At 32.7% G+C, this 27,190-nt stretch overlaps 3 protein-coding genes and 1 long non-coding RNA gene across 9 annotated transcripts in view; 3 read left to right on the forward strand and 1 right to left on the reverse strand.

Moving 5' to 3' along the window:
• Nucleotides 1-11,824, forward strand: part of LOC108737789 (amyloid-beta-like protein) — a 61,851-nt gene extending 50,027 nt beyond the window's left edge. The window contains exons 3-8 of the mRNA XM_018470888.2: nucleotides 4,510-4,731; nucleotides 7,291-7,658; nucleotides 7,718-8,011; nucleotides 8,068-8,583; nucleotides 8,647-8,844; nucleotides 9,855-11,824. Of these exons, the coding sequence (XP_018326390.2) occupies nucleotides 4,510-4,731; nucleotides 7,291-7,658; nucleotides 7,718-8,011; nucleotides 8,068-8,583; nucleotides 8,647-8,844; nucleotides 9,855-10,115 (1,859 nt within the window). The 3' untranslated portion in view covers nucleotides 10,116-11,824. The remainder of the gene's footprint in view (nucleotides 1-4,509; nucleotides 4,732-7,290; nucleotides 7,659-7,717; nucleotides 8,012-8,067; nucleotides 8,584-8,646; nucleotides 8,845-9,854) is intronic.
• Nucleotides 1-27,190, reverse strand: part of LOC108737795 — a 198,204-nt gene that overhangs the window by 61,816 nt on the left and 109,198 nt on the right. The gene's annotated exons all lie outside the window — the stretch shown is intronic.
• Nucleotides 12,606-16,838, forward strand: LOC108737793 (RAC serine/threonine-protein kinase). Of its 4 annotated transcripts, none has more exons than XM_025975574.1 (9): nucleotides 12,606-12,814; nucleotides 13,407-13,542; nucleotides 13,594-13,803; nucleotides 13,866-14,244; nucleotides 14,386-14,775; nucleotides 14,922-15,155; nucleotides 15,223-15,397; nucleotides 15,758-15,835; nucleotides 16,392-16,838. In XM_025975574.1, exons 2-8 carry the CDS (start codon nucleotides 13,415-13,417, stop codon nucleotides 15,808-15,810), a joined length of 1,569 nt encoding a protein of 522 aa, XP_025831359.1. In that variant the 5' UTR covers nucleotides 12,606-12,814; nucleotides 13,407-13,414; the 3' UTR covers nucleotides 15,811-15,835; nucleotides 16,392-16,838. The 4 variants fall into 4 exon arrangements, with proteins under 4 accessions (XP_025831359.1, XP_025831360.1, XP_018326397.1 ...); XM_025975575.1 differs by having other exon boundaries at nucleotides 16,395-16,838; XM_018470895.2 differs by lacking the exon at nucleotides 15,758-15,835 and having other exon boundaries at nucleotides 15,223-15,475; nucleotides 16,395-16,838.
• LOC108737788 overlaps nucleotides 18,987-27,190 on the forward strand; it is a 27,523-nt gene continuing 19,319 nt past the window's right edge. For all 3 annotated transcript variants that reach the window (XM_018470884.2, XM_018470887.2, XM_018470885.2), the window contains exon 1: nucleotides 18,987-19,113. The gene's annotated coding sequence lies outside the window, so the exon portion shown is untranslated. The remainder of the gene's footprint in view (nucleotides 19,114-27,190) is intronic.

A 27,190-nucleotide genomic window follows, 5' to 3' on the forward strand; every position in this document is an offset into this window, starting at 1 on the left:
TGCGCGAAGATAGAAAGAATACACACTAGGCGTGAGCAAGACAGAAATAGTTGGAACAAGCTTGAACGAGCAGAGGTCTCGTTTGGCGGTCTTAGGAGATCGACTAGAAGTGTACAGTACTAGACGAAAATGTTTAGCAATTTCTTAAAACAAAAATGTATATAAATTAACAATAGAAAACAAAGCAAACGTTTTATAGGTCTGCAGAGCGTTAAGTTAATTCACTTGTTCTTATTTTTGGCTAAATATGCTTTTAAATAAAGCTTATTCTTAAATTATAACGAGGCAGTTTAAATAATTTTTCAAATGGTACTGCACATTTTTGTCTAGCTCTCGCTCGATGATCGATGAAGAAATGAGCTCCGCAGACACATATGATTGAATTTGGAATTTTGCTACGGCGCATCCTAATAAAGGGAAGGGGCATATCCCTAACTTCCTGAAACGAATAGTAGTCGTCAATATTTTAATGGATTTTTATGTCCCTATCTGTCAGATACGAAAAACACTTGATATATAACATTTTACCGCCGTATGGTGTAGAATTTTTGTAATTAAAAGTACACTAAGTAGATAATTTTACACAAAGGCAGACGTATGTATAGGTAAATTGTAAAACCGCAGCAAAATGGAGATGGTACAGTAGTGGAGCCGTTCAATTTGGCAAACATATTACCGTGCAATGCGACCGCGGTCGCAATTGCGGCGCGTACAGTGTACTATAGCCGCAATACTAAATCCATCACGCAATTAACTTCGAGAACCGCTCTATATAACCAAAATTTAATTACTGACTCAAACAGCACCGTTAGATGGGCGACAATCCGATATTTGCATAACTCGGGCTGGTACTTTATCGTTCGCGAACGACAACGACATTTCAAATAAAGCCCCACTCGGGGCACATGTTTAATTTAAATGCCGGCGACGCGACGGACGCTGTGGTGGCGGCGCTCTCTGCAATGGGTACTGGGACCTTGTGTGCTTAGTTTCCATAATTTCCTACTTTCCCTACCCAGCAAGCATTAAAGGGGATGGTATATATTGTATGTGCATGTTTATTGGGAAATCAATCAAAACAGCTTTAACTTCCCTGCTCCTTGTTTCCGTCAAATTACATTGTAATAGGGGTAGTTTTACAATATTGGTTTAATTAAATCGTTAATTAATACTAATAGTGTACTTGACGATATCTACAACCTATTCTGTTATTATTGAACCTTAAAAATTAAACCCTGTTAAAATTATTTAGTAAAACCATTGTTTAAATTTTGACTAATTATTATTGTGATCAGATAGATCATTTGGTGAGCTAGTGAAACTAAAATCCTTAGTACATAATTCTGTAATAAAACTTTAGTAACTGTTAAGTGTTTTTATGTAATTTTGTTTGAATATGTAATATTTTTCGGTTTTACTGGGTGAAAGCTTTCACGTAAAGTTTCCGGCAACAATACAGGTAGAAATAATAATACCACCTAAAATAATAATCGTTCAAATAAGAATTATAAATTGGTTGATGAAATTATAAAAAATAAATAACAATAACGTAGTACATATTCGCCTACGGTAAAGTTATAAATGCCCCCTTTGTTATTCATTGTTTCCATTGGCGTAAAATTCGGTTATAGCCATTTCGAAAGAGCCGACAAAATTCGGCTGTTATAGACTATGAACGTTGCAAACAATATATGTATTTATTTAAAAAACATAGGTAAGTACAGTGTAAACTCTTTATAACGTCACTCGATTTAACGTCAAACTCCTTAAAACGTCGAAATTGCTTGACTGGTTGGTTTACATTGTTTTCAATACAATACCACACTCTATATAGCGTTACGCTCACTCTATTTAACGACAACAATGCGGTGTTACAAATCATTGAGCAGTACTTTCTAAGTTGCCGAAATAGATAAGAACTGCAGCTGTGTATGTTGTTGAAGAAAACGATCCTGTCCCTCCACCAAGCATCAAACAAGCAATTGAGGCAGCGAAATTATTAAAAAAATACTTTTATATAATCAAATTGATCCAGCAGTATCTCAAGATATGAGTAAGATACGTAACAAAATACAATTAAAATATTGGAGCAGCAAAAAACATCAGACGAAGATAACAAACTATACGCAATGTATGAATAATAATGTTCGTGTGCAAAATGTGTACTATATTGGTAAATGCATATTATTATAGAATAGTAAAATAATATCTTTTATTTCTCTCCATTTAACGACCACTCTTTATAACGCCGAAAAATGTTCAGTCCCTTAAGTGTCGTTATATAGAGTTTACACTGTATTTAGGAGCTTATAAAAGAAATATATAATTCATCCATATAAAACAGAAACAAATATATACAGTACTGCAAATGTGATTGTAAAATATGCAATTTCATACAACTTTTATTGGAACAACTGATTGATCAAAATGAAATGAAACTAAAGCTAAAAAGACTTTCAGGCTCCGTTCTCCGGCTGTAACGAATCGATTACTAAATTTTGTGGTAGGTGCCTTTGATGATAGAAATCCTTGATGAATAAGCGGGTTTGTTGTATGTATAAGACAATTTTGTACACACTATCGAACCAAACAAAAGTCCGCATTGACCACCCGATATCCGGATTAAAAAAAAAATCAAATTTACGTTGTAAAAACTTTATTCGTCGCTATAAGAGAAGATATTATATAAATTCATAGAAACTCCTGCCTGCTTCAATAGATTCATTGGAGGTTGGCCGGGTACCCGGCTTGAATCCGGTACTCGGGTACCGGGTTTGGATACGGTAAAGCAAAGTCAGAACCGGTGCAGCTTCAATCGAACGTTGTTGTTGAAGTGTAAACGCGATCGATATAAAATTTAGTGAGTTGTTACTTCATTCGGAATTGTTTAGTATTTTTCTATGCTGTGCCCGAAACAAAATAAGTGACCTTTTACCCTTTGCCCTCATATAAGTGCGCGCTTAGGATTATATGTAGGTATATCGTGGTGTTTATACAACTAGATAATGTGGTGCATTTCCTAGTGTGTATAAAGATGTGCACATAACACGGTTTATTAACTGGCAATTTACGTCGAAAACAAAGGAATAAGAGCGAGAATATTTATCACTTTTATCCTTCGCCTCTCACAGAGGAAAGCGCCCAGCACACAAAAGCTGCGTTATTACGCTTGGAAAACTAAATATTGCTCGAACTGGCGATGAAGAGTACAACATGAAAGAGCCACACGTTTGAAGAGGGATTATTTCCAGTTATCCAGCAAAGCTTGCTCTCTCAAGTCGCGCCTATTTTCGTTTTCATATTTAACCAGAAAAAAGACGTTTTGATTTCACTAAACCGGCTTTTTCTAACTGCTTAATATTGCACTTTGTAAATACTATGAAGATTAACGATTTGATTTCATCTAAAAAAAGTTCGAAATATTCTTATGTTATCTATCCTGTTTGTAAAGCGGATAGCTCCCTGTATAATTCTTTATTACAAATATAAGAAATTAAATGTAAAGTAAATTTTACGAAAACATGTCTTTAACAATACTATAAGCAGGCGCTTATATAAATATAAATTTTTTGGATTTAACGGTAAAACGGTATATCCTTCATGGCTATGTATAATAAATGTTGGAAATCGGGCATTAACGATAATTTTGCTATTTGTAAATGGTTTATCATATTAATTCAGGCAAAAAAGTGGGTGAGTGGGAAAAATTATTCAGATTAAACTATTTTACGAAATTTTGTTCGGAAGATTCTCCTAAATACAATGATGTAGGTTATAGTCGGTAAGTCGGTCAGGTATTGTTTAAATTAAGATTGTTTAAACAAATGGCAAAAAACATTTTTTTATTCTTTGGTTTCATCTTGATAATTTTCTACGCTTAAAAAAGTTATTAAAAAGTACGGTTTTTAGAAGCTAATATTTTATATATATTTGATAAACTAAATTTAATAAAGAGCACCAAAGAAATTTTTCTTTTTCTTTTAGATATTTCTATACATTCCCACTGACTACTGCTGTCTTTCTTTCACTCGTGCATCTCATATTAGCGTCTTGCAGGACGATCAGCCAGCAAGCGTGCCTTTTAAATAAAATACAAAATCTTTTACAAAAAATTATTTCATCATGCACAGCTTAAAAGATCAGTATAAGCTTCCGATAGTGATAAAATTATTCCTTTAAATCTTTGTATAATAATTCCAAACGAGTTTATCAAAATTTGGATTTTTTAAGTAAAAAAGTCTCGCCTATATACGGCGTTAAATAAAAATTTTATAAAAAGCCCCTCCAAGGATAAATCCTGTGTACCGTCCCGGTATTATTTGTTCTTCTAACGTTTCGGAATAACACTTAAATTTGAAAACTAATTGTGGTATAAAATGATTTCTTGTTACTTTTTTCATTTAAATATATCATATTTTACAGTTTTCAGTAATTCAGAACCAATTTATTTTCTATTATTTTCGTTTTCTAGAATTAGTTGTGGGAATACAAATAATTGTTTCGTTGCAGAAGGTCCTTTCCAGTCGGACGCGTTGCTGGTTCCTGAAAACTGTCTTTTCGACCACATTCACAACCAGAGTAATTGTTGGACTTTCAGCCGTTGGAATACAACAGCTGCGAATGCCTGTCAAGAGCGTGGTTTTCAGCTGAGATCGTTTGCTATGTTACTTCCTTGTGGCATCTCCCTCTTCAGTGGCGTTGAATTTGTTTGCTGTCCAAAACATTTGAAAGGTACCGTTGTTTAAATTGAGGGATGATACACCATATACATTAGGGTGAACCGAAAATCCGCTTTTTTCTATTTCTTTAATTAATATCAGAAATATTGTTCATCATACTAAAAGAAGAAACTGTGCCAAGGGAAAAAATTTGAATCGAAATCTTAGACTCCTCTCAAATTGAGCCATAGTTCAAAGCGTTTAAATTTTTTTTTTTTCTGAACTCAATTTGATCGAGAATTCAGTTCTATACCAAAAAAAGTCCTTATAGCAAATTATGTACGATTACTAATTTCTAAGATAATTGCACTTTTAGTGAAAAATTTGACAGTCTTCTTAATTTCCATTCTTTTTATGGATAAAAAATAATCGGTAAATCATTCATTATTACAGAAATTATCTGATATAAGATATCGACTCAAATTTTTTTCTCTTGGTACAGTTCTTCTTTTAGTATAATAAACAATATTTCTGATATTAATTAAATAAATTAAAAAAAAAGCGTATTTTCGGCCTACCCTAATAAACATACATGCTGGACCCATTTCGAACCTATGTATATGCACATTTGTAGATATATTCTTATATACCCCACAGAATGGTAATTAAAAAATGATATTTCGTTACTTTTCTTGTATATTTAGGAACGTAGTCAGCTTTATTTTTGGCAGGGCGAAGGTTGGGCCCACCGCTTTAAATTCCATATAACTAAAAACACCTCGAGTTCCTTATCTAGATTACCTAAGTAATTTAACAATCATGTTCATTAAGAATAAATCTCAATAGCTTTCGATTTTGACAAAGTAATAGATATCTATACATAATTCAATAAAAATGCTGCAAATTTACAGTAAGCAGTGAAGTTGCATACTTGCAGTTTCAAATTTTACGTTATATTGAAATTATTTAGTGTGGAGCCGCACATGGGCCAGAATTTTCAATCATTACCCTTGGCCAGCCGGACGAACCCGTATTAGCTCCGTGCTTCTATGCATTTGTTGCTGTCATTTAATGAGCATGAATTAGTGTTTTATATTTAATCTGTTAATTATTACATGTTAAATATACCGAGAAAAAACCGACAAACAGCTGTTTTTTTGCGGTTTACAGGTTTACACTACTATGTAGGTATATGTTATTCTAAAAAATTACAAGCTTGTCCCAGTTAAATTAAAGATAATTAAATTGAGGGTGTTCGGTAGGTTTGTGTTAAATTAACTAGCCAGTTCTGGTTTATTTTAATTTCATTTGATTTTTTTTTTGTTTTCCTGAATAATGTAAGGAGGTAAAATGGTATAAGCTTTCCTGATTGTTAACCTGATTTGTTTGTCAATTTGTTTGAGTTTACTTATAGTAAAACTTATCTCTAATTTAATGATCTTTAATTTCAAGCTTGTTTTGTTGGTCACAGCTCGCCAGTTTGGTTCTTCTGCTCAAAAGTGATGTCTTTTTGGTGTTTACTATTCATCACTATTGAACAGAAAAATATTTTTACTCAACTGTAAACGTTTTGGAGTATTCCCCGAATATCTGACTTGTTTAGACAATCTGCTGTCCATCTACACCAATGACACCAATCCATCCACCAAACTGGCGAGCTGTGACCAACAAAACAAGCTTGAAATTAAAGATCATTAAATTAGAGATAAGCTTTACTATAAGTAAACTCAAACAAATTAGGTTAACAATCCGGAAAGCTTATACCATTTCACCTCGTATTATTTATGAATTTTCTCGTAGACAATAGATAAGCTTCAGAAACATCCACCTTCAAATTAAAAAGATCTAATATAAATAAACTCAAAAGACTGCAACTAAAAAAATCAAATAAAATTAAAATAAACCAGAACTGGCTGGTCAATTTATCACAAACTCATCAACACCTACCGACATCCCCAATCTAATTAACTTTAATTTAACTAGTACGGTAGTTACAGAGGTCAATTTTCTTTATTGATTTCCCGTTAGTTTATATTTAACGTTTGTAAAGAATTATCAGGTTATATTGAAAATTCACAATAGAATTCAGCCGTTTATAACATTTTGAGCAGATTTTGTTAATTTCACTTGGATGAATACAGGCCACGTATAAAATTGCACGCCATTCATTTTTTAATTGTGCATTCGCTCACAAAACAGCGGTAAAATTTGTGATAGGGCAAATCCGCTCAAACATTTCAAATTAATCTCGAGGCAGCAGTACAAAAAAAAGCAAACGTTTCATGTAGGAATGTTTGCAAATCGAAATGAAAGTAACCGGAAAATTTTACTTTTACAATTCAAAGGACGGATTAGTTGGCTCTGAAGTCTGAAATAGCATTTAATATTATATACCATGCACATAATGAGGACGTAATAAGAATTCTTCAAAAATCTCGCTCGCTCTTTAATAAAAAAATTTAACTGTATCTGAATAACTTTATTACGAGCAGTTAAATGTAAGTAGGTAAAGAGGGAAATAATAAAATTTCCGGCTTTTCCGCATCGTTCCGCTTCTACTCTTTTCTCCATCTTCTGTGACCTTCGGAATTATTTAGTTTCCTAGTTTAAGTTAAATTTGTTTTTCCTGCAGAGAACCTCAAACCCAAGAAGCCAATCGATTTGACAGCATTGAAAAGTGACCAACAAGATATTTTGGATTCTGATGAAGACTCGTATGAAGATGAAGATGAAGATGAAGACAAAGATGATTTAGACGATTTAGGTGATGATACCGAGCTTTCTGAAGATCCCAATTTGGAGGAAGATGATGATGATGATTACGATGATTCAGATTCTGATTGGGATACTACTCCGTCCAGTACTACTTATATTCCCAAGTCCACTGAAGCATCAAGTACAATTTCAACTCCAACTAAAAATACGCCATTACCTACGCCTGATCCTTACTTTACCCACTTTGATCCCAGGAATGAACATCAAAGCTACAAAGAAGCACAAGTATTGTATATTGTATTACAAAGACGAACCAAATAATCGATTATTGACTTTTTTTACAGGAACGCTTAGAAGAAGCCCATCGTGAAAAAGTAACTAAAGTAATGAAGGATTGGTCTGATTTGGAAGAAAAATATCAGGAAATGAAAAATAACGACCCCAGAGGCGCTGAAGCTTTCAAGTTAAGAATGACCAAGAGATTCCAGCAAACGGTGCAAGCTCTTGAAGAAGAGGAAGACGCCGAAAAACATCAATTAGCTGCAATGCATCAGCAAAGAGTACTTGCACATATCAATCAAAGGAAAAAAGAAGCAATGACATGTTACACCCAAGCGTTAAACGATCAACCACCAAATGTAAGTCTTTTCTATTTGCATCCACTAAGATTACATTTTAACGCATGTTTTTATAGACGCACAGGGTGCAGAAGTGTTTACAAAAACTCCTTAGAGCTCTTCATAAAGACAGAGCTCACGCCATTACCCATTATCGCCATCTCCTCCAAAGTAGTTTAGATGCTGCGGCCCGAGAACAGCCTCGAACACTCGAACGTTTAACTGATATCGATAGGACCGTTAATCAAAGTATGCAAATGTTGAAAAGATTCCCCGATCTCTCTACAAAAATTGGTCAATTGATGGATGATTATCTGCAAGCTCTTAGATCCAAAGACGAGACTCCTGGATCTCTTCTTGCCATGACTACGGACGCTGAAGCTGCTATTTTGGATAAATATAAATCCGAAGTTGTTAACAAACAAGCCGAAAGAGAGCGGCAAAGGATACAAGAAAAGGCTAGGAAAGAGCAAAGGAAAAAGGAAAGGATGGAACTTCGCGAGGAGAAGAAACGGGTGGAGGCAGCTTTGGGCAAAAAAATTACCAATTTTGACGCAGAAAATATGGAAGATGAATCTATTTCCGATGACAAGGTAATTCATTGAATCAATTTTACTTAAAGTCAAAGCAAAAGATAATTTGTTAATACATTTTAGACAACCTTTATGCCAACATCAAGCAGCAGCGCAACATCTGAAATGGTCAGTAACTCCATTACTACAATAGACCACCGCAAAGAGGTCGACGATGCCGCCGTTCAACAAGCTGTAGAAGAAGTGGCAGCTGTGGCACACCAACAAGACGTGATTAGAGTTGCACATGCAATGTCTCATGATCTAAGTCATGGAGAAGCAGTAAGTTAAAATTTTTTCTGGTTCAAACCAAGTTTTCACGCCTAAAAATTTTATACAGTAAAAGCTCTTTATTCGCGGGGTACACGTTCCATAAATATGCCTCGAATACAGAAACCGTGGATATGGAATGATCATTAGTATGGAATCATAGGGGATACGTTCTAAGATTCTAAAATAAAACCAATCAGAATAAAATCAATTTATTGAAAAGTTCGCAATTAAAATTAATCGTTATAATCACCTTTAGACAAAGGTTTAAAAAATTTAGTGATTTTTTCTTGTTTTGAATTTTGAATTAGTCCACTCGGTTACATCTTTTATAAAAGTCGCCTCGGCACGAGGCAACAGTACTTAAAAGATGTCGATACGTTGAAAAATAAAACCGAATCCTTTTCTGTTTACTCTGTTATATCTTTTATAAAATCTGCCTTGGCATGTAAGTAAAAACATGCTCATCGGTTCTAGATATCATGAGTTTAATATTTGGAACAGAGGTTTGAAATTGTGTAGTAAGATAGATAAAGCTTTGTTCTAAATCCTGTCGAAGGCCATTTTTTAATTTTTTTTAATTTCTATTGAAAATGTGTCCTACAAGAAGCATCAACTTTAAACACTTGTAAAAGCTTTTAATGACCGTATTATTGAAAACCACAAACGTAATGAGTTAGTGTGAACCTTTGTCTGTTACTATACAAAAAAGCACATATTTATCTCGTAGCGTTAAATCACAATGTTGAGAAGAGAAACCCATGTTTCCGGAAAAATTCACACTAGGCACGAGCGGTTTATTCCCGTTAATCCTCTTAATAAATGACACCGAATCCTTTTCCAAGTGCATCCGCGAATAAATAAATTTTAGCTGCGAATACAGGAACTGGATTGCAATTTTTTCACCCGCGAATAAGGAAACTGTGAATAAGGAACTTTTACTGTATGTCTTACAAAATCTAAACGTGAAACGTATACATACTTCGTTGAATTTATGATCTGCGAAAGTGTGTATATTTTAGAGTTATTCAATGCATCGGGAAGTTTATAATCAAAAGGATGGCAAAGGGGTTTACTTCACCCTTGCATTTGCTGGAATGGCATTGATGGCAGCTATAGTGGTGGGAGTTGCGGTTGCAAGACGTCGATCTGCACGTTCTCCTCAAGGGCAAGGATTTATAGAAGTCGATCAAGCTGCAACGCCCGAAGAAAGACATGTAGCCAATATGCAGATAAACGGTTACGAAAACCCTACTTACAAATATTTCGAAGTTAAAGAATAATTTACACAAACATCACCTTATAAATTGAAAAAAAAAAAACTAACCTTATTGATATCTATAAAATGCTTGGCAGCGTTTATTTATCCAAATCGGCTTGGTTTTTAAATACAGTCCGTTACGGTAATTAGTTGTCATTTTCTCGAATTGTGTTCTAGACGTATTTACATCGTGTATGTATGTAGTTAAAAAAGAAATGCTACCTTTCGTTGAGAGCTTTAGTTATATGTTGATGATTTTGTGTTATAACGTTACGTTATTGTTTTCTATTTGTAAGAAATTGTAAATCATTCCAATAACTGCAGGTATTTAATAATTTATTTTTTGTACTTAAAGGCTATATAAGTCTCGATAATAAACTGTAGCGTAATTTGTGATGCAGGTGCAGCTTAATTTTTAAAGATTTAATTTTTTAAATATACAATAAAAGAAGCTACTGAAACAAGAGTCCATATTGTGTAAATGTAACCGTACCGTACCACTGATGTAACGGATATTGTAATGATAATCGAATTAATGTAGCTATTCGCTGTTAAAAAGAGTTAATAAACTTAACTACCTAACTATCAATCACCATTATAAGTAAATAATATACTTATTGACATTACCATTGCAATATCTTCTGTAGCTAGGTGTACGATATAATAATTAGGTCCTCTAGATTTAATATGCATGTTGTGAAATTTAAACAGAGCTTTTTGTACAAAGACATTACATACGTTTCTATTTCGCTTAAGTCCACAGCCTTAAATAGATTCAGTTGTACACATACATAAGTGGGTGTGATTTGCACAAAGTTTTTCCATAATTTCGAACGGATTTTCGAAAAACCGATTATCAATTTTTATTACTTCAACATTTCAAACACTATAAATCAGTCATGGAATTAAACACACGATATTAGCTTATTCATTCTCTTTTATTTTCTCTTTTTTTTTTAGATTTAGCAATAAGACCTATTCGAAAAGCTGAATTGTTACCTTTGTTACAATTTAAATTTAAAATCACAGATTGCAAAGCATAAAGAACGCTGCTATTTTGACCTTACTAAAAGGGACATTTATTTTGATTGTAAGAGGTAATAGCCCCAATGAAATGTTGATGAACGACAAGCGCGATTAGAAGTTAAGTAATTACAGATCAATCACAATCAGATTAATTAAGCGAAACGGGATCCAGGTCTAAAATTTAAAGAAAGACTCCTCCAAGGATATTATTATTTTAAGATAACTTAAAAAAAGTATTATATTAAATAAGTTGTCAGTTTAGTGTTTAATTTTTAATATTAATTTAATTAGTGATACCGTTTTTAATTTTCAGTATTATTTCAATCTTTCTAAATTAAATAAAAATTAGGCCACTTAATCTATCAAGCCCGGAGCTGTGACTCTTCTATGCGCTCACCCACTAAGAGCTGGTTTAGGATGCGCACCTTAATTTATAGTAAAACATAAAAATTTCGTATTTTAAATTTTTGCAACAGTAATTTCGCAAATGATTTGTATAAGTACCCTTATTTGTATAAAATCTTAAATATGTTTAAGTATAAGCACTTATATACATAAAAACTAAAACAGAAAAATTCTTAACATATTTGTATTAATTTAAAACAATAACAGGCTATTACCTCCGCATTGCTACAGAAAATAAGTATGTACATCACCTTTGATTCTGTGGGTTAATATTAGCAATAAAATTAAAATACTAAATTTTATTTCTGGTAATATTCGGTGGGCACTGTTATATATATTGTTTTTATTTGTTTTAAGGTATACTACAGCATCTAATTAGGCCGTTATTGCATTACAGTGAATATTAATCTATTTACGTAAACGAAAGTGATTTCTACCTACAGAAAAATTTTTCGCTTTCCTTCGAATATGAAAAAATTCATCACGTCATCTCGTCTTTCATTCACACAAAAAGTATTTGAATAATTCTACAATATTGTTACAGTGTTTTTATCGTTCTTCTTACAGTTATTTAGATAAGCAACTAGCATAGTATATGTTTTGTGGCCATGTAATTTTAAATTTAATGTAATAAATTAATTATTTTACTTTGTTTTATTCAATTGCTGTTATAGAAATTATTCCATTCAAAAATACGTTGTTGTTGGAAAAATAACAAACTAAAACTAATGTTGTTTCGAGAAATACTCCTTACAACTTCATAATTCTTTTTATTAGGATGCCCGTTAAAATATTACTAAATAAGTATGATGTATTACTTTTGGAAACAGAAGATGGCAATTCATATTAACAAGTTAAAATTAAGAGCAGTATCTTCGAACTATTTTACTTTTATGATCTTTATCACTATCCAAGACACTATTACAAATTTATTATTACTTTAGGGGCCAACCCCTAAATCACTGCCACACAGACTAACTGCGCCACCTATTGAAGATGTTAATAACCAAGAAATTGTTTACTGTATCAATGGTATTCGCGGCCTTCAAGCCCCATTCAACTAGCATTCAACAACAATATTCTATGGGAGAGTCAGTCATAAGTACATATTTTTCTTTCCATATCTGTAAAGTGAAATTTTAAAATGATTGTTACTTAACTGTTGTTTCCTAATTAATGGTCATAAACTGTAAATTCAAATAATTAAATAGTTGTGTAAATTGAATTTAAGTTGGTGAATTTTTGAGTGTTTATTTTCTTTAATTAAATTTCATTTGTAAAGTAGACAAGGTAGGTAGATTTGGAAATGTCACCAATTTTCTATTTTCATTATAAATTTCATAACTGGCTGAAAATGTTTGGAATAACAATTTATACAAATAATTAACGTATACAAACGTTAACTTTTTAAAGGAATTTTAATGTATTTAGCTCGTGGAGTCGTGCAATTTTATATTATAACCTCAATTTGGGTGTCGGCCAAAATGCGCAGTATCTACTTCAAAATAAATACCAAATTTTATGAAAATTACTTGTGCAAATACCTTTTCCTACATATTTTTCTGTTATTAATGATCACGCTTGTTTTCAATCTCCTTGCGTCATTATTTACAATGATTACAATGTTAGATTACTTTGTTTTGAAACGAATGTTTTGAATATGAAATTCATACGTTTCAAAAATATTTTACTTGTTGAACTTCTATCACTTCAGAAAATAATTATCGTACCTAATATATTTAAGTTGTGCAGTAAATGCTATACTAAATAAATACCTTTATTATTTATTTAATAAACAAATCTTGGCTTACATCTCATCTTGCTTTTATGATATATATCATTAATATAATAATTATAAGAGCTTTTTTTATTTTCACTTTAGTTAAAACCATGAATGAGTCCATAAACATGTCCGATGGGCATGTCGGATTGTCAGTGCAGTCATTTACCAATGTCACTGTAGTTAAAGAAGGCTGGCTTTATAAAAGAGGGGAGCGTATTAAGAACTGGAGACCAAGGTTTTAATTCTTCATATATTAAGAATAAAGTCTGTATCTATATATTTGTAGATACTTTGTTTTGTTGGATAATGGCTCCTTAATAGGTTTTAAAAACAAGCCTGATATAAACTCATTGGGAGATCCTCTTAATAATTTTACAGTAAAAGGTTGTCAAATTATGTCAACAGACAAACCCAAACCGTTTACGTTTATTTTAAGAGGCTTACAGTGGACCACTGTTATTGAAAGAATGTTCCATGTCGACTCTGATAAAGAAAGGTGAAGCATCTTCTTAGCAAAACTTAACTGTTTGTCTCTTTATGCTTCTTATTTTCATATAGAGAAGAATGGATGGCAGCTATTAAAATGGTTTCAGACAGATTATCCTCAGAATGTGAGGATGTAGATATGACTAGTTTGAATCCTTTGGAAATGGAAGGAAGCTCAACTGTTGAAGACTTATGTGAGAAATTTTCTCGACAGGGAACTTCAAGTTCAAAATCTAGCGGCAAAAGAAAAGTTACATTGGAAAATTTTGAATTCTTGAAGGTTTTGGGAAAGGGCACATTTGGTAAAGTTATTTTATGTAGGGAGAAGGCCACTGGCCGATTATATGCCATGAAGATATTAAAAAAAGAAGTAATTACTCAAAAAGACGAAGTTGCTCATACTCTAACCGAAAGTCGCGTTTTGAGGTCTACGCGGCATCCATTTCTGATAGTAAGATTTCATGAGTTTAGTATGGTAGCAAATTATATGTAGTTTTAAAATGTAATTTTATGGATATTTATATTTAAAATATTTAACACTAACCATGTATTTCTTACACTTAAATAAGATTAAATTGTCTTCTTATTTTAGTCATTGAAATACTCATTCCAAACAAATGATCGCTTATGCTTCGTAATGGAATATGTCAATGGAGGCGAGCTGTTTTTCCATCTTTCCAGAGAACGTGTATTTTCTGAAGACCGCACTAGATTTTATGGAGCCGAAATTATATCGGCACTGGCCTATTTGCATTCCCAAGGAATTATTTACAGAGATCTTAAATTGGAAAATCTTCTGCTAGATAAGGATGGACACATAAAAATTGCAGATTTCGGTCTTTGTAAAGAGGATATTACATACGGTACCACAACGAAAACATTTTGTGGAACACCCGAATATTTAGCACCCGAAGTTTTAGAAGACAATGATTATGGCAGAGCAGTGGACTGGTGGGGCATTGGAGTCGTCATGTACGAAATGGTAAATTTAAATTATTACATCGATAAAGAATTGTAACATTAGTTAAGGATCTGTTAATGTTTTATAGATGATTAATTAGTCGATACTTGTAATAATTATTCATTTGAGGTAGAATGAATATTGCTAAGTATTTATAAAAATTTCAGATGTGCGGTAGGCTGCCATTTTATAACCGTGATCATGATGTTCTCTTTACTCTGATAATAATGGAAGATGTCAAGTTTCCTAAAACCTTAAGTGGCGAAGCCAAAGACCTGTTGTCAGGTCTTTTAATAAAAGATCCAACAAGGCGTTTAGGAGGTGGTCCAGACGACGCTAGAGAAATAATGGCTCATCCCTTCTTCAGTTGTATCAATTGGAAAGATTTGGAGCAAAAGAAGGTGTGTAATTTGAAATATACAGATGATAATGCTTATGACTTTATGTTAACCATTTCTTGTGTTACAGATCCCACCTCCATTTAAACCTCAGGTGACGAACGACACAGATACTAGGTACTTCGACACTGAATTTACTGGCGAAAGCGTCGAGCTAACACCTCCAGATCATGGACCACTTGGAGCTATTCAGGAAGAGCCCTATTTTCCACAATTTAGTTATCAAGATCTGTCTTCTACTCTAGGTAGTTCAGCCCATATCAGCGGCAGCATCAGTAGCGTTGCGACAATGCAGTGACTTAAACTTATCTTTTGAAGTTAAGGTAATTATATGTTTTAGATCATTATCATTAGCTTTTGATAGCACTTACGCATTTCTCGAAGGAGTAAAGTACGAACCAATTCTCTTGCTTTATTTTCGAGATAAAAAGTTTATATAATTTCTTTTATTTTTTTTTTTTTTTGTTTTCCTGAATAATGTAAGGAGGTAAAATGGTATAAGCTTTCCTGATTGTTAACCTGATTTGTTTGTCAATTTGTTTGAGTTTACTTATAGTAAAACTTATCTCTAATTTAATGATCTTTAATTTCAAGCTNTACTCTAGGTAGTTCAGCCCATATCAGCGGCAGCATCAGTAGCGTTGCGACAATGCAGTGACTTAAACTTATCTTTTGAAGTTAAGGTAATTATATGTTTTAGATCATTATCATTAGCTTTTGATAGCACTTACGCATTTCTCGAAGGAGTAAAGTACGAACCAATTCTCTTGCTTTATTTTCGAGATAAAAATTTTATATATTTATTTATACAAATACATAAACACGTTATGTACTTCTAACTGACAATTCCATATTCATAGATTATTTTAAAAAATTAGAGAAATGCGATGTTAGGACACCTGAGACATAAAGGATTACCTAGACATACTATAAGCACAAACAGGAGTAAAGTGGGGCAGAAGAAGACGTATATCAGATTACTGTTCGCAAGTAATAAATAAGAATGTGGGATGTTCATCTATTAAAAAAAAAACGAAGATGTAAGATCGATCTTTAAATATGAAAACCGGCCTAAAGCTACAAAATAATTTGTATATTTCTAAATTTCTTAATTGCCTTATTTTCTTACCAAGTAGGAAGATGTATGATTTTTGTTTAATTTAACTCCTGCGAAAAATCCGTAAATCCTATCGAAAAGAGAAATGTCATTCTTTATAAAAAATTAATTTTTTATTCTAGCAGTGAATGTACTTAGACGTGATGTGGTGAATGGTGATCCTAGAATGGTTGGTTAGAGAGGAAAACGTGCAGATTGCCGAAATACGAATTGTGATATTTTACACGTACTGTATTTTTTTGGTTATTTTGTAGGTGTTGCCATTTATATTATTATTGTCAAAACTTGTAGTGTTATAAGTTGTATTTATAACTGCATAACTGTTTCTTGTTCCCTTCGCTGGCAGGTTTAGCAAGATATTGTTATAATTTAAAAAAAAATAATCTTTTGGCATGATTATTATTCATTATTATTAATCGGTACAATACGTTCTTTGCTAGAAAATTTAATACTGTTTTGTACATATAACAGCAATAAGTGCAAGATTCTTAATTCAATTTGATATTGTGTACAAAAACGCATATTTATATGCTCCAACTAAGAAATAAACTAAATTGAGTTAGAAGATATTTCTTCGTTTTATTTCATATTTTATCCGATAAAATAAAAAATATCGAACTTTTAGTAAAATGCGATTTGGTTTATTTTTATGGATAAAAGGTACCCTGCGCCCTTTTCTGTAGCCCCTAACAATATGTGTACAAAATTTCATGATGATCGGTTGAGTAGTTAAGACCTAAAATGGCAACAAACAAGGTCACATTCGCATTTATAATATTGGTTAAGATTCTGTTTTAAAATCATTTTATTTTGAAATTGCGCACAAATTCGACACCCTATTTAGTGTTGTTACCTAAATAGCATTAGTACATAAAGGGTATGTAAGGGAGGATGTGTCTGGAAAAACTATTCTGAATTATATATGTGGGGAAGGGAATTGGTACCTGAGCAACTGGTTTATTATTGTTAAAAAAAGGAAATTCTTGGTGGATCGATGTAGAAGATGCATAAATCCTGCACAATATTTATCAGCTGAATTTCCTTTTTTTGAGTATTTTAGAGTGTTATACTAAGAACAAGCTAAATACTTGCTGAAAGTTGCCCCACATTTTAAAAGGAGTAACTTAAAATATTATTTATTTAAAGAACAACTCTAGAGCTTTGAATGGGCATATACCTCTTGAGAAATTTATAACACGAAATAATTTAGACGGAACAATAAGGGAAACAAAAATTTTAGAAAAGCCAACGTCAGACATCATCAGTTGAAAGATACAATGCAAATTTAAAAAGAATCAAGATATTTCTCCAAAGCTCTTTGTCTCATGATTTTTTGACAGATTTCAATTAAAATGTTATATTATTTGTATCAAAACTTAAAAGCTCAAACGAGACGAATTGTAGACAAGTAGGGTGGAATTTAATTTCATCACGATGCGCCACTAAGCAATTATTAAACCATTTTACTCACCATCAGCCCAAACGGTTCTATTGAATTGCTTTTTAACAATAATTTCTGTTATATATCGGTCAGTGTAATTTGCATTCTTAAGTCAAGGATACAATATTTCTCATTTTTTCGCTTTTTAGTTCCCCTTTTTTATTTTGACAAAATCCTTTTTACCGTTTTTCCAAAATTTTCGTTAACTAACCTTTCCAGCTTTTTTATTAAATTAATATAAAAGTTTATTAAACGTTCTACATATGCAGAGGTATAATTTTCAAGTTGAAACGTTTTTTGACGCTCTTTGATGCGTTCTCAAAATGAACGACCAGTTTGACCTACAGAATTACAATTATCACAGTTTAATCTGTAGATTCCAGATTTAAGTCTATTACCTAATTTATCTTTATCATTTATAATTATTAAACATAACGAATTGTATTTGTTTTGAACGAAATACAACTAGTAGTTAAATATTTACTAATTTTTAATGTAATTACTAATTTATTGAAAGTAATGTTTTATTTTCTCTACTCTCCATTTATTGAGTAAAAGGGATGAATTCCTATTAAGATAATCTTTTCGTTATGCTTAAACAATCTTACTAGTAAAACTTGTATTCAGAAACAAAGTAAATTTTTAATCTTCTAGCCGAATTAATTGAACTTTAATTTACTGTCCGTTACGTTACAATTGCTAATCTACACGAGATTACATTGCATATACTGGTACAACTGAAAATGAAAAATAAAACTAATTTTCAAAAAGCATAATTTATCGGAAATGATTGATTATTAAAAAAATATCGGCACAAGATCGATCGACAGGCAGAGGTATTTATGGGAAACCCTATTTTCGACTTCACGAGGTCAGGGAATCACGAGAATTTTTAGACGAATATAATACCTTCTGTTGCTCGTCCCCTTACAAGGGTCGCTCACCAATTAGGATTGGAAAAGCAACAAATAATTCGACTCGAATTACTACCTGTATTCGATTACTGGTATTTGCATAAAATTGCCCTTTTAAGTATAAATTGCTTGGAATAAAGTATCGGTTTAGGTCAATTAAAACATTATTCGATCATTATGTTTTGTAGTATGTCGAACCGATTCTACGAAAGTTATTGATTAGCAAGTGGCTCAAGTTGGTGACTGGCGTTACTAAACGGTGGCGCTATGGTCACGACGGCGCATTGTATACACAAGCGTCCCGACGACATGCGTATGTACGGTTTTTACCGTAAAATCCTTAGTAGTATTAGAAACTTAGAGTTGGGCTATTACCACTTTCATCATCCCGTTTTATGTTTTCTGGCAAAGTGATGTTAAAATGCCACCGTCGCATCAATACGTTCTTCGTTTCGGCCGCCCTAACCGTGCGTCTTCAGGATTTTAAGGGTAATACTATTATAATTTAAAATTTTCTTGTTGCACGTTTCAATTTTTTAAATGAACTCGTGACCTTTCCTGTTACATGGTAGAGGGTGACGTTTTGCAAGTATAATTATTTGAATCAACAAAAAGTAATAAATTAACAATTACTTTCGATTCGATATAAGGTCAAATGTACATTTCTTGGAACTGAATTTATTATGTTGTAAACCACATTTTCAGGATAACATAACTTTTCATCACCAATAGATATTGATAGCGGTAGTCGATAAAATCGTTTACATTCAAGGTAAATTGAGTAAATGTTTGAAGGAAATTGAGTACTACCACAAGTTAGTTTCAACAACAAGCAAAACGTTTCTCGAATAAGCGTCAAGTAATTTCATAAACTGATGTAAATTCAATTAATAAATTCTGCTAAATACATAATATTTCTAAAATTTTCATAATTAAATGAAATGAATTTGTTTAATCTACGGTAGAACTCATTGTCATAGAAGCTACATTGAGGTCAGTTAAGATACAGGGTGTGTCCTTATTAATACCTATTTAATCTCGTTTCGTTTAAAGTAGGTGTAGCTGCTAACAAAACTTAGAAGGGTGAACTAGGTAGTTATTACTTAATAAAACATGTTAAACAATAATATTAAATTGTTGTAAAATCTACAATAAACTATTTATCTACCCCGTCGATTAATTATAGATAAAAGCTCACTATGGAGATATGTGACCCTTGCATTTTTGATTTAATAGATTAATGTTTTTTTTTACATATTGTACCCCTACAATTGAAATAAAAGGGCGAGTTTGCTTTGGGGATATCATTGTGAATGTTAATAGTGAAATCCAAAACTTCAATTTTTTTATATATTTCATGTTTCTTTAATCTTTTTAATCCAAGTGATCATTTTAAAAAAATATATAATGGTTACATGCCTAATACATGTAGCTACAACCGGTATACATTTTAATACAAAGGTGTAATTTTTTCAAGTAAATTTAACCAAAATCTCTGATGGAACTTTTTATGAGCCAATAAGTGTTATCCCTTTTTGTGGGGAATCATTTGATAATGTTTTGTGAACTATTTATGGCTAAATGTGCTTCTAAAAAAACAGATCCGTTTTCAGGAATAAATTACTAAGAAACATCCTAATATGTACGTCTGCACGTGTGAAAGTAACATTCATGCTTTTTTTCCTAAAGGAACCTGTCACAAGAGTAATTCATCTAGAAAATCTTTACTTGCGGCAGAGGGTGGTAAAGTGTTCAAATTAGAGGGATACGATCATTAACCCGTAAAAAAAAAAGGGAGGAGAAGCACGAGATGCAAGTACATATTACTAACGCCATGACGTGTGTGTGACCCATTTACATAAGTAATATTGATAAGGAAATACCTTTAACTTAATCTAGCGAGCGACGCGACGCGACGCGACGCAGCGTGTAAATTCCTAACGAAATAAATTTATTTAGATTTTATAATAAACAATTAATGAAGTAGGAATTTGTTGAATTATATCTAGAACAGAATAATTCTCAACGAATAGTATGTTCTGGCTAGAACATCTAGTACTTCAACCAACAAAAAAATTATCTGTAAGATATAAACATGTACCAACGCAAATGTTACGAAACTGTTGTAATTCTCTTTTCAACTGAAAGCAATTATTTTTTGTTAATGGATATAGTCGTACAGTGTCCATAAAACAGCTACATTTATTAATATCATCTTTTAGTTTGTAGAATTGCTGTAAAAGCCATCAATTTAGCGTATTATGGAACAATGGGGTTTTGTAAAATTTTGTAAAAAAAATTATGCGCCTTAGAATAGCAATTAAAATAGGGAATGGTAAGACATTCTGGAATTATGGTAAAACGTCAAATAAAGGAATGAAACTAACTGTACGGGCTTCTTTCGATATTCAGGATGTTATTACTAGTTTTAATTGAAAATCGCCAAGCTTGACGTACTTTTTCCAGTTGAAACTAAACAATTGCAAAAAAGTGGACGGGTTTAAATGTCTGTACTCTAACCTTCAGTTGTTTTATTTTTGATTTCCTTAAATGGTACATATGTGCCTGTCTTCTAGACGACCTAAACTTGTTGCATTTTATAATTTCTTTAATTAATGATAAATACCTACCTTTTTCTTTAAACGGTACAATGACAGTGTTAAACGTAAACAGTTCTTACGAAAGTAGGACGAGCGGCAACCTAATGTGCATCTTAATTGGTATAATTAGGTGTTACATGCAAATGGTTATTAGGGCATCAAGCGCATAGACGTACCGATGCTTTGAAACAACATAACCGTTCTACAGGAAATCGGAACAACATTCGAGAATACACCACAATACTTTTTAGATAAAATCGGTTAAAAATCTACTGTTCTTAAATAAACTCAGGGAGCAATGGTTTCTGATAAACAATACCAAAAAACCGCGGTCGTGGTATTTAAATGAACCCCTCCCATTTCAGTTGGGTCACTTTAGAATTTTTCAGAAATTAGCATTAAGAGAACAAAAAAGGGGGGTACTCATCATCATCATAAGGTCGTCAGTCCTAAGACTGGTTGGACACGTACCTCCACTCTTTCCTATCCTGAGCTAAATTTCGCATTTCCCTAAAACTAGAACAACCCACATCCTTAACTGTTTGCGAACAGTAATCTAATCTAGGTCTACCTCTACCCCTCCTAACTCCTGTTTCTGCCTCTAATATGTCTCTGACTAGACCTTCATCCCTAAGAAGGTGTCTTACCAACCTATCTCGCCTATTTTTTATTGACATCCATAGAGTCCTCTGTTCTCCTATTCTTTCCAATACCTCTTCATTTCTAACCTTTTCTACCCACGATATCCTCATCATCCGCGTATAACACCACATTTCGAACGCTTCTAACCTTTTCTTTTCCGCCGCGCCCACTGTCCATGTTTCGCACCCGTACAATGCTGTGCTCCAAACATACACCTTTAACAACCTTTTTCGAATTTCTCTATTAACCGTTCGCGAGCATAGAAGTGACTTCTTTTTATTAAAGGCGACACGACCCTGCGCTATCTTCTGCTTTATGTCCCTACTACTCCTTCCATCCTGACTTATCTGACTTCCTAGGTTTCTAAAATCAGCCACTTCTTCTAATTTTTCGTCTCATATCTTTATATTCGCCCTTTCCCTACTTTTTCTTCCTTTGCATATCAGTATTTTAGTTTTACTTTTATTTATTTTCATACTGTACTGATCTGTCAGTACCGCTTCCATTTTATTTAAAGCTATCTCTAGGTCCTCCTTGCTAGATGCTAATACTGCTATATCATCTGCAAATCTAAGCATACTAATCTTTTGCCCTTACACATCTATCCCTACAGTTGTACTAAACTAATTTTATTTATTTAACATTTTTAGCACTTCTTCAATTCATTAAGTGAATTTCCCAATTTTTCGAACGAAATGTCTGTGCGTCGGCCACAGTCAATTTGCTCCGATTGTACTAGACTAATTAAGTTGAAAATTAATAAACATTTGAATGTCTATGAGCCAAACACGGACGCATAACGTAAATAAATTAATTTTGAACATGAGGGTCATTTTTAGGGGACCAATAAGAAATTAAAAAAAAGGTTTTTCAAACTGTACCGTACCGTGTGACATATTAAATAAATGAGCTTGTTGTAAGGGTTTCAAATATATTCATATAAATTGTTTTAAAGTTATTTAAGAAAACAAATGAAAATTGGCCATTCCCCCCATCCTTATCTCCGAAACTACCGAACCTTAAATTTTGAAAAAAATAGAGAAAATAGCTCTTTACTTATATATTACAGGAAAATTAATAAAAAGTCTATGGTCTGAATATAACGTGGTAAATCTTTCAACAAAACAATATTGTGCGTAAAAATGTACATTTGCAATTTGAATGTACGGGAGAACATGTTTTTTTTAATTACAATTTTAATTTGGGTTTCGGGTTAGGGTTCCATACGTCCAAATGAAAATCGGAACCCTTATAGGTTCACTCGTGTGTCTGTCTGTCCGTTTTTGACCTTTAAATGCTTCTTCTAAAATATCAAAATTTGGAATAGGAATTAATGTTTAACGGTATACGAAAGTTTAAGTGGAGTTTAAGTTTAAATAGAATTTTAAAAAAAATCGATTCGGGTTAATGCGTTTAAGACATAGTTTTACCTTTAAACATCCTAATGTTAACAATATATATCTATAAATATCTATAAGTACTGTTCTCCAAGCAATTTTATCGTTAAACCGCGTGGTTTGTTCCATCTGATTTTTTAAAATTTCGTCAAAATTTGTTCAATGTATGCTGACATTGTATGTTAACATTCCAGCGTTTCTGTTCCAAATATACTCGCATCTATTACTGGGATAATAACAACTTTTGAATTATTTTTGAACATTTCAAGGTTGATTTACGTAGGACCTTTTTTGATATAATGCAGGTTTTTGTGTCAAACGCTACTGATATTTCCCTTTCCTAAACTACTGAAATTTCTCGCCTCAATTTCTTATTGTTGTACTGACAACGGTACAAAGTTATGATTAACTACCTGAAATATTTCCGATTTCTTTCCATTGTCTCCAAGGAGTTATGTCTATTTATAGATATCCTTTATAGCTCTTTTATTAGTGATTAAGTGGAAGTAAAACTCAAGGAACGAGTAGTCGATATAAATCCAAAAATAGTTACTTCAAAAATGAAGCACCTAAAGCACCTGTACAATACGGTTTATAAGTAATGGAGTGCTTTGAAATCATTCAGTTAAAGCGTTGAAATCACAGTATAATGTTAACGATATGTGTTTTCAAAATTTATTCAAATACAATTTCATAACAGAAAAAAGGTAAAATCCTGAGTAAAAATAATAATTATAACACCATCGAATTTCCTCTAAATATATGAAATGACCTAAATTACCACGGAAATAGTTCCCACGAATTAGACGAAAATTTAAATTCTAAAATTATAGCCAAAACACTGCCCTTTGAAACTCTAAAACAGCTCCAAACTAGCACCACATTAACAAAGATCCGAAAGAGCCTTCAGAGAGCGCTTCGCCAAAAAACATACAACTTATAATAGCACCAAAACAGCATCACATACAAAATCAAATATTTTAGTACCCCTTTAGTGCTGTTTCGGCGCTTTTTTAGTATAAATGCGTCGCTCGTTCGGTGGTATTTCAGTAGCTTTCTGGAAAGCAATCGGTGCTATATCCGTGTTCTTTTCGTACTAAATGCGGTACTGTTTCAGTACTTCATTCGTACACAATCGGCGGTTTAGTCCTGCAAACGGACCTTTTCCGGTAATATTTTAGAGAAATTTATGGAGTAGTTTGGTTGAAATTCGGTAGAGCGAAATTGGAAAGAATAATTTTTACTCGGGATAGTATTTTCTTTTTGTAAAACGATACCTTTTTAAGTACATATTTAGTTTTATATTTTCCCTCGACGCCCACAACCCCTACCAAAATTAATATGTAAGAATATTTGTAGTCACCAGTATTTTATGTTATCAAGCGGAGTAGTCTTGCTGTCTAGGTTCTAGACTACATAATAGATAGCATTCGAGAGGTCATCGATTCGATTCAGCGTCCGCTTGTCCTAGTGCAATTTTTTATGTATAATGGTTTTTTCGAATGATTTAGATAGTATGATATTCCACAGATAAATAATATTTCCTCTCTTTTGTCTTCGTTTCGATCGTCTCATTCGTCTCCCCCAACCTCCATCCGCCTTTTCGCAAGTTTCCTAAAGGGGGCTAGGGAGGGCGTGACAAATTAATTATTATGAACTAACAATAAAAAGTTTTGCAACAAACTGTTGTGCTATTCTATCAATAAGAAGTGAAACCATTTAAGCAGCGCATAATTCCTTTGCCATGTTAGTTAAGCAGTGTTATCGGATTTTTTACCATAAATCCAAAAATATCTGTCAAATTTAATTTAAAATTTACATTGTTAACAAAAGAAATCATTTCATTGTTGCAATTGTTCATCAGTATAATGTCTTATATATGTTAAGGCAAGATATAGTGTGATTCATAAAGACATCTTTTGCTGACATTGCATTTACAGGATATAGTTTATAAAAGCCGTTCATAAAATAGAGTAGTTATTCTAGCTTAAGACTAGACCTAGTATAGTTTGTACTTTGTATTAATAAACTTTTTTTAAAAAGTCTTTGTTCCAATTTTGGAATATAACATTTGGCGCAGTCAGTAGGATATTCGGGTCCGTTTAATTCGTAAGTTGAAAGAAAAAGTGCGAAAACAGACAATTTAAATACATCCCGTGTTTCGTGGCCCAATTGTGGACAGTCGAATACGGACAGTTTAAATAACATTCTGTGTTTCGTGACTTTTTGTGGACTGACGAATTTTTAAGTGTGTTTCCCAAGAAGCCTTTCGCCTCTTACGGACACCCGGACGTTTCGAAAAAGAAGACGATTGGTCTCGCCTACACTTTCTTCCGCAGAGGACAAATGAGATTTGGCTACCTGGTGATCTTCGCCGTAGCAGCATATTCAAGGTAGGTGGTCTAAGTTATTTGCCACTTCCTTTTACCCCTTTTGTACCAATTTTTCTCTAAAAAGTAGTTTCCTTTTTTAAGTATCATTCTCTATAAACATTTATAAAATGTCGAATCCTAATATTTCGGAAACCTCATTTGAATTAGAGGAAAATGCAAATTATTCTAGAAGAGAACTTTTAGAATTAATACCTCATTTCGATGGTGATAACGTGCCGTTACACCAATACGTAGAAACGATAGACTTCGTTTTTGAAAATGCGAAAATTTCTGATGTGCAATACCTATTGAGAATTGTTCTTAATCGTTTGTCAGGGCGCGCAGGACGCATAATTTTAGCAAGACACTATGATAAGTGGGAAAATATCAAAAAAGCATTGATAACAAATTTTGGATTAGAACGTTCTTCCGAAGGTTTAATATCCGATTTAATAATGTTTCGAAATTCTAATAAAATTTCAATCAAAGATACGTATAATAAGATCGCCAAAATACGAGACGATCTTACAGCATCCGCTACCGAAAACATTTCTGATGATTCAGATCCTATTACAGTTCTTTCCGATTTTATTGATAAAATCGCTACTACCACTTTCTTAAACAATATCCCTAAAGATGTCGAAATTTCAATAGCTCATACTAAAGCTGAAACACTCGAAGTAGCTTTTTCTCATGCACTCGTAGCCTACAAAAGACTAAAAGAAAGAGATGACCAAGAAAAATATACTCAATTTAAAACCCAAAAAAGCATTAACACAGCTAATAAAATTGCCATTAAAAAACCTTTTATAAAAAGAGAACCAACTAATGACTCTCGAATAAATCCTAATTTTGATTCTCAGCAACCCAGTACCTCGAAATTTTCACGTTATAGTGATAAGCATTCTAGGCCCAGTTTTTCGGGCTCACCCTTTAAAGGTTTCCCTTCAGAATCATCCAAGATCAAAACATGCGAAATTGCAAACGATCAAAGTGAAATTGATGATTCCGACAATGAGGAAATTGAAGAAAATCATTTAAACGCGAAAACGAACGAAACAGAAGAGGGTTGTTCGTTCAATTAAATCAAAATCCCTCAAATTTTGAAAACCTTTGTACCTTTAAAATCAATACCACTAAAATTATTACCGAAATATTACCATACATTTCATCAAAAGTAAAAAATATTCCAGTTACGCTGTTAATTGACACCGGCGCCTCCGTTAACCTTATAAAGTACAAATCTGAGTTCAAGAAGTTCATAAACACAAACGATAGAATAACAATCTCAGGACTTAACGCTGACTCATTTAAAACAGTAGGTTCAATCACCACAACATTCAAAGGAAAAGATATAAAATTTCATGTTTCACCATTAGATATATCTCTGGATGGCATCCTAGGCATTGAATTTCTGAAATCACTAAATTGCAACTTAGATTTACAAAGTAACTACATTAGATTTGCAGACAACAGTAAGATACCGATTTTGCTGAAACAGGAACAAAAGATCGTTAACCGTGTGAACTTGCAACCTCGATCAGAACAAGTAATA

This window comes from Agrilus planipennis, unplaced genomic scaffold (assembly GCF_000699045.2).
Source record: "Agrilus planipennis isolate EAB-ADULT unplaced genomic scaffold, Apla_2.0 scaffold183, whole genome shotgun sequence".
Taxonomy (NCBI): domain Eukaryota; kingdom Metazoa; phylum Arthropoda; class Insecta; order Coleoptera; family Buprestidae; genus Agrilus; species Agrilus planipennis.

Bases quoted from the DNA above. Each gene is read 5' to 3' on its own strand.
- LOC108737793 (XM_018470895.2), top strand. From the start codon at position 13,415: ATGAATGAGTCCATAAACATGTCCGATGGGCATGTCGGATTGTCAGTG. The intron at 13,543-13,593 runs GTTTTAATTCTT...ATATATTTGTAG, and splicing joins ATTAAGAACTGGAGACCAAG to ATACTTTGTTTTGTTGGATA. The intron at 14,245-14,385 runs GTAAGATTTCAT...TTCTTATTTTAG, and splicing joins CGCGGCATCCATTTCTGATA to TCATTGAAATACTCATTCCA.